Genomic DNA, 11,940 nt, shown 5'->3' with positions numbered 1-11,940 from the left:
CGTGGTCTGAGGAAGGCTTAAGCCCTCTTCCTGTCCTCCTGGGCGTCCCGGCTGGGCAGTAGCCCCAGCCACTCCCCACAATGGTTTAATTGTCTTTCTTCCACTATTGCGTTTTAATTTGTTTATGGTTTATGTGAAATGTACTTCACACTTTTGTCACCAAGCTGATAAAATAATATAACATTACCAAAAGTTGCTTTATTGACTTCTGGACCTCTGGTTGTAACACTCCGTACACTGGCACCTCTGCACGCACTCGGCTTATGGGCGTCTGTAACGTAATCAAATGGATCAGTGGTGTTTTTGGAGGCACAGAAACAAAAAATATTCAAAAGGAAACAAATCTATTAAAGTAAGAAAACAAAAAAAAAATCCATAAACAAACAATAAGCAAAAATAAGTAAAGGTGGATCTGTACAGTACTTACACAACTCAAAAAAAAAGTGATGAAAAAAAGTAAAATAACAAGAACACACAATTAGAAAACTTTTGTTCTTCCTCCTTTTCCCAGAACAAAAATCAAGAGACAGAAAAACAGTCATCAAAATCTAAAGTGAAAAAAAAAAAAACAACACAAGCACAAAATACAGAGAAGTCATTGAAAAAAAGTCAAATAATGCTCTATACAGTATATGTGAAAGTAAGAACAAATTGCTCTATCACAGTCATCAGCTACCTTCTCTCATCAAAAGATGACCCCTTGCTGGGCATTATTCAGTTTTATCTGCCGAGCCGAACTACCTGGCCAATTATTAACTCCGGCCTGACACCAATGCCCGCTTGTGACCTTCCACCCCCTATAGCTTCAATCTAGGCAGAAGTCTCCCTATATTTCGGGCTTCTCGTTTGCAAGTACACACGTGTGCATGACTATCGTCTCACACACTCGCTCACGTGCACACACCTTCAACTTCAGGCAGCCTCCTGAAGCTGCTTTCATTTTTTTTTTATTTTCCTCTTCCTTCGGAACTTACAATTTTATGGCTACTATGCATGGCTGGTTTACGTGCCTCACTTTTCAGCTGGTTACTCAGCTGCGACTCCTGCGGCCACATGGACATCCTTCCCCAGTACGGCACGAAGTTCAAGTAACACTGGGATGTCGCCGTACTGGTGCTCGTGTATTATTGTTAATGACAGCCCTCCTCACCCAAGTCAAAACTGCCAACAATGTTTCCACCCCTGGCATGACACAATACCACCACAGCCATTTGCTCCTGAAGCCTTCTCACCTACCCTGCAGGTAAGTGCTGTAAAAATCAAATAACTGACCTAAGCAAAGATCAAGCTGCTCTAGTTAGTTATTAGTATCCCAAAGTCCTGTGATACACCCCATCACACTGGGCTGGAGCCTATTACACAAACTCTGACACTCTCTTACAGTAGTCTAACACAGGGCCTATTCACACATAACAACACTGTGCTGATTTGGTGTTTATAGTATTTGTGTTGCGTGAGCCTAAAGCCCATTTTGGCAGAGCTGGGTTTATTATGCTTAGCTCCAATTGTTTTCTATATAAGTGCTCTGCTCACATCACAAAAAAGCCACATTTGTCTGCATGTTTTTTCTTTGTGTTTCTAGGCTCATCGATTTAAGGGCATCTCTCAATTCCTTCCTATAGTTGGTACAGTACCAGCCCCTCCACCATCTCCAGAAAATGTCCATAGACAAGAGAACAAAGTTCTGGACAAAATGTTTCCCCCCAGGTAGTTGTGAGAGCTGTGATCATAATAGCCATAACACTGAATTTCTATTCTTCACTTCCCGCAAACTGCCTTACAGCCATATGTGCACCGATTTTTACATTTGATTTCAGAGAATGGACGGAGAACAATAAGCAGTGGGTACAGTATGTCTCAGCATCTCCTAGCGGCCGCCTGGATGTCATCCACCTACTGGAAGATCTCCAATTGAAACTGGTGGAGAGAAATGCTCATGAGCTTGGTCTCTGTCCTGTCAGACAGGAACTCTACAAGGACTGCTTTGGTAACCTTTACTTTATCAATGCACGTCATTTCCGTTCGTAAGTTTTAGTACACCTAGGTTTTTCTTCAAATTTAATCAGTTGAAAGGAAGTGAATTACCTAAAATGGTGAAAAGGTAAGCACTAAACTGCACGAGGTTTAAATGTAATGTTTAGGTTAGCAAAAAGTGAATAAAAATGGAAATTTTAGAATATTACAAATGGACCTTCTTCAGAGAACAACTAATAGGTTACAACCTACAGATATTCTGCAGCAATTAAAGTAAATTAAGCAGACAGTTTGCACAGGTGTCCCAACTTCTGTTGATTCCTTAAAAGCCCTCTGTCTGTCTTAAAGCAGAGCTGGAGCAGACTGTGTTACTACACCCTCTAAAGTACTACCTGGACAGTATTTCTGCGTTCACGTCTCACAGCCCCGTTTAAACAGGAAGCTCTTCATTACATCGGCCGAAAAAGTCTATTTTAAGCACAAATCAGTGCCATGATAACAAAATCATTTCAAGGACTTAAAAAAACAAATAATTCTTTGCAGAGAAAGTATGGATTTCACAAATGTAGAATTTGTAGCCCAATTTGATCGGGCTCCCAGTCGCTAGTTTATAATATTCTGATATTTCCTTTTTCAGTTTTTACTAACCTAACATATTCATTTAAACCTCTTGCCTGTGTACTGCTTACGTTTTCACCATTTTAGGTCACTCATTACATTTCAATTGAGTGAAGTTGAAGAAAAACTAAATACTGAGGTATTCTAAAACCTTTGACCGGTAGTGTATATTAAGACATGTTTATGCAAGTGAGTTCTGCTAAGTTTTTTATTCTGTTTTATTACAGATGAAATTATCCGACAGGTCACAGTAGGCTGTGCTGAGAGAGGACAGCTTCTGATGAGAGTGAGGGAGGAGTGTGAAAAGATTATCGCAACATACCAGACACTGTACGAAAGCAGCATGGCATACAGCATGAGAAAAGCCCTGCAAGCTGAGCAGGACAGAATTGACTTAGCCAAGAAGGTAACTTGGAGGCCACACAAAAGTGCATCGTCTATTTATTCATGTGTACCTTTTTCGTCCCTTAAATTGTTAGGCAAGGTAATTCTTAAAATATGCAGTATACAGATTTTCATAAACAATTATTCATTAGTAATCACATTCTAAAATCATCTCATTCTTTGAATGTTCTGTCTGTTTGACACACAGTACTGATATACAATGTGCTGATGACACAATAGCTTAACTATTAGAGTTTCCAATAAAAACAAAGACTGAAAAGCAGATAAGATTGAAATACCTTTGATACCTTTAGTGCCCCAAAGCAGAGCCCCCAGTCCTCCTTAGCTCTGTGAGGCATTCCTGTGGACTCCATCTCTGGCTCTTCCTTTCACATGTTGCCTCTCTCAGACTCCACACGATCTTGATATTAGGAACTACTAGGCAGCATATAGTAGCCACCTGGTTAGGAGGTCTGAGGAAATAAAAGGAGACCATATCCGCAGTCTGGGCTTTTGACAGTGTAGTGACCAATTACGGCTCATGTTGCAGTTACTGTTATAACTTGATTCTCAACACTTTTGAAATTTCCTGTTTTGCCTTTCAATCTAATTTTCAAGCTTGCCTTGACTTAAAAAAACATTGCAGTGTATTATAATTATACATTTCCAACTATTGTTCTACTCATTATTGACAGTGTCCCTATCACTCATATTGTGTGTCCCGACAGACTTAAAAATCATTTTATTTTGAAATCACCATATTATTATTACAAAGACTGCCATTGTGTATGGTTTTATGAATTTACATCACCAAATAATTTACTTCTGCCAGGCAAGATTGCCTGTATTGTGTGCCATTCTTCCCTCTTGGCTTTCAGCATATAAAACACTGTGGTGTGCACAAGATAATGTACATTTCATTCATAAATTTGAATCCACATGGATTAATGTAGGATCATGAGAAAATTTTGCATAAATTGTTATAAACTGCTAAAATAATTACTACTACTCATTACTAATTCAAAGATTTTTCCTAATTAAAGCACATACGAATGTAACCTAATGACAGAATCATGTACCTGGCAAAGCTCAGTACAAGGTTAGTCACCAGCCCTGAACAGGGTGCTAGTCTATCACAGAGTTCAATCACACACACACATACACACTCTTGGAATTGCCAGATAACATAATCAGGATGTGTTTGGAGATTCGGCAGGAAAGCCTATGCATACCTACCTTCTTCCTTCAGTGTTACAGCCAGCCTCCCATGTCTGTTTCATACTGTTACTTATTTGTTCCCATGGATAATGAAATTCTCTCACTTGTGTCTCACACTTTGTGTCAAATAACTGATCTATACTAATAAAAGGCAAAGCCCTTACTGACTGACTGACTGACTCATCACTAATTCTCCAACTTCCCGTGTTGGTAGAAGGCTGAAATTTGGCAGGCTCATTCCTTACAGCTTACTTACAAAAGTTAGGCAGGTTTCATTTTGAAATTCTACGCTTAACGGTCATAACTGGAGCCTACTTATGTACATACAGTATATATTCGGCCATAGCCTGCAGCTCGGTTGCCGTATGAGGCAGAGTTGCGTCCCTCATCGTCACGCCTCCCACGTAATTGAGAGCCTGCTCATATAAGGCCGTCTGTCAGCAGCAATCCAATAGACACGCTGCCGCTAAATATTCGCGGGTGAAGGACTGTGCTTATGCAAATGAAGATGAGATGGTCAGGGATAGAATAGTGTTTGGCACAAACTCAGCAAAAGTGCGAGAGAAACTTTTAACTGCTGGGTCTGAGGTAACATTAAATAAAGCCATGGACATCGCAAGATCGCACAAGATATTTGCCAGATACAAGTTTAATGAGAAGACGCAGGGTATAAACGAGACTTTTGATCACTTTGTAATGGAGTTAAAATTGCTGGTGAAGTATTGTGCTTATGCAAACGAAGATGAGATGGTCAGGGATAGAATAGTGTTTGGCACAAACTCAGCGAAAGTGTGAGATAAACTTTTAAGTGCCGGGTCTGAGCTAACATTAAATAAAGCCGTGGACATCGCGAGATCGCACGAGATAGCACAACCACAACTGAGAACCTTCGATGCATGTACTCCGAGCGGCTCACGTGAACTGACTGTGAATGTAGTACGCATCACAAAAAGCATGAGCTCCAAAGAGCGCTGAGCAAAAAACACATTACACAATTGAAAAGGCAGCAAAAGAATATGAAGCGTGTGACGCATACAAGCGTATTCATAAGTGCAGCTACTGCGCAAACAAAGCACACGGTGGAAAAAGTCAATGTCCAGCTAAAGATAGTGTAAAAAATGTGGTAAATTGAACCACTTCGCTAAAGTTTGCAGGACTGGGAAAGGTAAACCTGTGCATGCAGTGTGTGATGAGCTGTTTATTGATGCAGTAAGAGAGGAACAACCCTCTGAATCTGAACAAGCCTTTGTAGACCTATCAATAGGAAAGCAAGGTGTAAAGCTTAAGTTTAAATTAAGTTCATAGACACGCTGCCGCTACATATTCGCAGGCAAATCCACAACTTAATATCGGGAATGCCTGTTAAACATCTTAGATTCACGAGTACCGATTTGGGTAGTAAACACTTCGATGAATGAAACCTGTTATCTTTACAACGGTTGGCAAACACGGAATATAACTTGAACACAACACATCCTCCAAATACGAACCTAATTGAAAGAAATAATGATGATCAAATCTTTGATGACAGCAACACTCATAACAGTCACAAAACAATTACATTGACAATCATCTTACTCTATTTTTAAAATGTTTCCTTTTCTTTTTCATAACTTCTTTAACACACTACTTCTCTGCTGCGAAGCGCGGGTATTTTGCTAGTAGCTAATAAGTGCCAAAGATGTCGTAAATTAGACAGTCCTGGTGAAGCCCACTGCTACTTTCAAACCCATGCAGCCTATCCCAATTTTGGCAATTATTGGTTAGTCCCTGTCCAGTAAGAACCACTGCATGTCAGCTCTGATTGAATCTTTTAACACATAGAGGGAAAAAAAAGGAGACAGCTCTAATTTAGAAAATGAAAAAGGGTGAAATAGAATTAATGGAATGGTGTCCAATGGTGAGCTAGCTGTTTCTGCTGCCACACAGCCCCTGAGACCATGGTTCAAATCCTGTCAAATTCTACATGTTGTTTTTCTCCTGCTTCCTAAAAATATGTGTGTTAGGATAATTGGCATCTCTACACTCACCCAATTATAGGAACAGACTGATACATCATCTAGGGTCAGGTCCAGGAAATAAATGGGTGGACAATATGACATGCATTGTATCTGGGGCTTTAATTTACCATGAAACGGATATAAAAATAATAAAGATTTTATGATCAAAGAAATGAAAGTAATTTATTGAAATTATTTCTACCTTATACAAAGTTTAACGTAATGAAAATGTCAAGTTTGGAACAATGATAAGCAAAGGGCAAAACTATCATATTACTTCTTCATGTTTTAACATACACAATTAAACAAGATAACATGCTAATAATAAAGTATTGGGGAATTTACATGCTATTTATATTTATTACTTATTTTAGATTTCTGAACTGGAATCTGACAAGAGGGATCTTGAGAGACTGTTGAGTGAACAGAGAGCAGCTTGTGAAGCCCTTGAAAAGTCGGAGACTGACCGACGGCACTCAGATGAAAAGAAGCACAGTGAAGAAATTGACTTTTTCAAACAAACTATCAAGCAGCTCAAGGTTAGTATAACTAGAAATGGTATTACTAGATATGATGACATTTAAGAATTAACAGCCCAAAAGATTTCAATTCCACCAAGAGCCATTGGATCCTGTTTGACACGTAACTCAGAGTTAAATAATGAACAACACAGACTCAATCTGTCCACAATTTCAGAAAACTCTTCATTTTGCAAATCAGCCATATACTGGCTCCTTATTTAATGTACACTACATGAAAATGTATGCTAGTCAATGTTTGTCATTCTTTACTAGACATGACAAAATCAGCTTTATCAAAAAGTAAGTATACTATTTACAGCAAGTCAGTCAAAGATGACTATAAAGGTAGCCGTCACATTTTAGGGTTATCAGAGCAATTTCAAGCATTTCCAAAGATAAAGTTTTCAGTCCTTCTACCCACCCATTGTTTAGAGTGGCACACCTGCGCAGATACTGGGAAGCCTTGATTTGGCAGCAGTGAAGGCATCTTGCATAATTTCTTAACCCTTCCTTGGTACAATTCTATAAGGCATATCAGTTATAATGAGTATGACAGCCTTCCTGCAGTCATTATCACCTGCATCATCTTTGTAGCCTACAGGATCCATGACATGTCAAGCTATCCACCCAGTGTCACAAAGACCGATGATTCAGTTTTGACTAAACACACTCAACTGTTTGTATGGTTAAGGAATGAGCACTTTTCAGAGTTGAAGCTAACTAAATGCACTGAGGTCGGCAAGATCTAGCACTGTCCACTTCTTGTTTCTTTAATAGCAACCTTGATTTTCTTAACTCTGCTTACATTTGCATGAGCAATAGACATACAATTCTACACAATAATACCAATTACACATGGCAGCTTTAATGCAAAGTCTAGTAATACTTCGGAGTACAACTATTTTTTGCTTTACACCCTTTTTCTAATTTATCTATTTGTATTCTTGAATCTCTGACTTCTCTAGAATGCTCTTTTGGCTTTATTTTCACAGCTGGCTTTTAGATTAATGCTACATATTTTTGAGCCACGCACAGTCCAACGGAGCAGTGTGAGTCAGTATCTACTGGCTTCATTTCACTGTTCATTAATCAGATCCGTAAATCTACAAGATGTCTCAAAGCTCAGGGTTAGAGGTTGCCCATATTGGCTTCTTGTTGATATTTTTAGGAGATTTTGTGTGTAAACAATTTACACAAAACATATAGTGGAAGATTACCTTGTTTTTTCACAGGAGTGAGTGTTCACTTGATGTATTCATTTTTGTGTTGGCATGTTTGGATAAAATTCTAAGGCACTTACTACAGACTAAGACTACATTATCCTTATAATTTATTTGTTCCGTCTTTCCTTAATACTGTCTTTTTGCATCACAGCAGTACACTCTCCCTGTAACTAGATTATTGTGGTGTTTTTGAGTATATGAAAGATTTTGTGCCTGGATTTCAGCTTTAATCTTGTTTACTAGTTGTATATGTATATGCTGGTTTAAATCCTGTTACTGCGAAAAGGGATCCTACTCCATTGGGTTCTAAGGCAAGGCCCTTAACCTGAAAATGACTCCATGGATGCTGTAAAATGGCTGACCCTGCACTTTGACCCCCAAATGTCATGTAAAAAGACAATTATATATATACTTTATATATATATATGTACACACACACACACTGCATAAACAGTGTCACAGTCACAATGTTTTACTAATTACTGGTTGCATTTGCTAAACACTACAGTTAGCAATCCCACTGATTTGTTTTGTTTTTAAAAGCTAGTAGCCCTTCATTCACCTCCAAGTCATTAAATATTATCTGGGGCTTATGGCATTTATTAATCTTTTTAATACATGAAGACCTAAGAAAATAAAATGTAACTACCGTATTTCCCCAATGATAAGCCATCCCACATTATAGGCCGCCCCATTCAATAAGCCACAGAAAATGCTCATTTAGGTTTTAAAACTCTAAGCTGCCCCATGTTATTAGCCGCGGCGTTACTGAATTTACCAATCTGAAGTAAAAGCATCTAATTCGGCACACCCCTATAGGCTTTTGAATCTCTATAGTGACATTATAGCGTGAACAATTAAATTGATAAAATTTTGCATTTATCGATATCATGCCACAATGCAAGTCTAAGCTCCTAAGCTGCAGAACTTAAGCTCCAGGTTGTTGCTTTCGCGAAACAAAACAGCAATCGTGCAGTTGGATGCAACTTTGAAGTTGATGAAAAACAAGTGAGAAATTGGTGGAAAGATGAGGAAGCTCTGTACACGCTTCCGCCATGCAGGCAAGAAAGGCGTACAAGGGAAGCAAAATGGCCAAACTTGGAGAACTGACTTAAAGAATGGATTCTTGCGCAGCGTGAGAACAATAGGATGGTTTCAACAATAGCCATCAAAATGAAGGCACGAGGAATGGCAAATGAAATGTATTTAGACAGGCCACCCCATTTAAGCAAGCCACACCCAATATGAAGGTTTGTAAATTTAATGTATAAGCCACGTTCTATCATTGGGGAAATACATTACACTTATATTTTTATCCTTCCATTAAAAGTCACACTTGCTGTTTTTAATATACTTAATTTATTCCCTGGCCATTATGTAACTGTCATTTAAGGCTAACACATTTGTGTTAAAGAATTTATTGATATTTTAAAATGAAGCTGCTTTCTTTACTAAAATATTTATATAAATGTAGATTATTTTTAGAGAGAACAATTCCTATTAGATAAGGTGAAAATGTCAGACATGTTTACAAATTCAATAGAAACCTGCTCATAATCGCAGTTGTAGTCTTTACTTGTCCTGCTAAGGGTTCTCTTATCAGAATTTCTATTTGGGAAAGGTGTATTAAAATAACTTGCTTTGGCTTTCTAAAACTTTTAGTCTTTGCCCATTGTGTGCAAGATGTATTTTTTGCCTTCTGTTCTTTTGCCCTATTCCTTTCACATTCTTCCACGTCCATATTTACAATACCTCCTAATGCTGAATTCTATATTACTGTTTTAAGAGTCACTATCTTGTCTATCTATTCATATGATTAATTTATAGCTGACTTCTCTTGCTGAGTGCAATTTTGGATACATGTATCTGGTCTAAGGTTACATTTGTACCTTACATTTTCTGATATACGTAGATGAACCTAAACAGCAAGACTGCATCTACTGTCAGGTTAAGCTCATTTACTACAGTTAAACAATAAGATGTTTAAAACAAATAAAATTACATTAAATATAACATAATGAAAAGCAACAAAAATAACTGTCCTTCTAAATGTTTATAGTTCAAATATTATCTTTAATTTTATACTTATAAAATATTGTAAATAAATAAATACATTTGCATTTTTCAGGGACAGCTGGAAGGTTTTTCTGGTCCCAAGAAGACAAAATGATATCTATCAAGACTTAGGACTTCTTGCAAATGGAACATTACATTTTATAAATTAACATATCGCCGAGTCCCAGACCCAAACCACATTCCCATCCACTTTACAAGACTATGGTGGATAGTTGTTCCAAAATGTTCCTCACTATACATCATAATTGCTAATACATTCTAGTAAAATGGAAAATAAATAAGCTGTAATCCTGAAAATAAAGAATATATTGCTAAACAATTGCAGTAAGACCTTGCTGTAATTTAATCTCTATAACAAAATCAAAAAGTGAAACAGGGTGAAAAAAAATAGTGAACAAACAATTGTTTCAGACTATATTAGAAGGGAAGAAAAATTGCCTGCCTTGTGCCCATCGTTTCCAGGCTTTAGCATTTCACCCAGTACTAGAAGTAATGGGTTTCAAAAAGAAAGGGTGAATGGATTTTTCTAGCTTGTTCATTATTTTTTGTAAATTCTGATTTTTATTTTTTACTTAGTTGAAGACAGAATTTGCACATACTGGGTGTGTAAATCCTATACTTTCGCATTTATGTAATCATTATGTCTGAAGTGATGATGCTGTACTTCCACGATCTGAATTCTAGTACTGAAGGAGTAAACCTAAGTCACTGTATGTGGTAAGGAAATTAGCAGTTTCACTTTTATTGGCTACCTCAGATAGCACTGATTTAAGCTTGAACCCACTAGATTCTTTAGCATATAAAAAGTGTGGAAACATTTAAAAGAACTCTTGTAAATCCCATCTTCTACTTGAACCTGCTCAATCCTGCAATGGCCATGACTGCACAGTTGTTTCTTTATTTTAGTTTAAGAATTCTCAGTGTTGATAACAAAACAGTTGCTAAAACTGAAAATGCAGAAAAAGAAAATAATCTAGTTTAAACTTCTATGGTAAAATACTTTTTTCCACAAAAGTGAAAGCACTTTGTTTTTTCTTGAAACAAAGAAATGAATTTCCAAACACAGACAAGTCTAATGGGTGAGATTCTATCAGATAGATAGATAGATCTAGATACTTATCTACCTACTCATGGAGTACCTTAAAATACATGGTTCCAAAGACAAAATTTTTTTTCTTCTTCAAAATATAATTTTCATATAGAAGTATAATGAAAAACATTTCTTACCAGCTGCTAAATTTCTGGTTCTATCAACTCTTTGTTCTTTTGCTACATTCACAGTCTCCTTTAAAGGATTACTTCAAAAAATTATGTAATGTGATGTCATTTGCCTCTTACTCTGACAAAGGCTTGATGACTCTAACTGCTGTTTGAGAGAACAATTTGTTATTTTGTGATTAATATCTTACACAAATACGATCAAGACATTAGAATTATAGTCTAAGGCAGGAGTGAATACTTTTATTGCCCTTCAAAAAGCTCTGAAAGAAAAAACAGAAAGACTAACTTAATGGTTGGTATATGATCCATTATGGAATCTGATAAAGCCACAGGCCGCAACATGTTATTGATTGGAATTCCCATTTTATATCAAACAAAGCATTTCATTTTTACAATTTTATACTAAATCAAAATATAAATATTCTAAGACTGGATAATACTAATATATTCCAATAATTAATCTCTCAGGCACAGACTCAACACAAAGCTCATCAGAAAATACACTGTATCAGCTACATTTTCTGGCACTTGTAGAGCTTGAAAGTGATATAAAGTCTATGTTGTTTAATGTTTCATTTGGTATGGTATTATTTCTTCATGGTCTACCCTTCCATAATATTTTTACCTCATTCTGTGACTGCTTGTTTGATAAGATTGATAAAACCTGAGTGTAGAAAAAGTGAGACAAGCAAAGTTCACACATGA

At 37.1% G+C, this 11,940-nt stretch overlaps 1 protein-coding gene across 1 annotated transcript; it reads left to right on the top strand.

Annotated features, from left to right (window-relative positions):
• Positions 1–1,657: 1,657 nt before the first annotated feature.
• LOC120539796 (axonemal dynein light intermediate polypeptide 1-like) lies at positions 1,658–10,261 on the top strand. The gene is made up of 5 exons (XM_039770174.1): positions 1,658–1,707; positions 1,818–1,987; positions 2,820–2,998; positions 6,569–6,733; positions 10,067–10,261. Exons 1-5 carry the CDS (start codon positions 1,694–1,696, stop codon positions 10,106–10,108), a joined length of 570 nt encoding a protein of 189 aa, XP_039626108.1. The 5' UTR covers positions 1,658–1,693; the 3' UTR covers positions 10,109–10,261.
• The last annotated feature ends 1,679 nt before the right edge of the window (positions 10,262–11,940 follow it).

The sequence above is a fragment of the Polypterus senegalus genome, chromosome 11, assembly GCF_016835505.1.
Source record: "Polypterus senegalus isolate Bchr_013 chromosome 11, ASM1683550v1, whole genome shotgun sequence".
NCBI lineage: Eukaryota > Metazoa > Chordata > Cladistia > Polypteriformes > Polypteridae > Polypterus > Polypterus senegalus.
The sequence above is the reverse complement of the archived record's forward strand: the minus strand, read 5'-3'. Positions and strand labels throughout refer to the sequence as shown.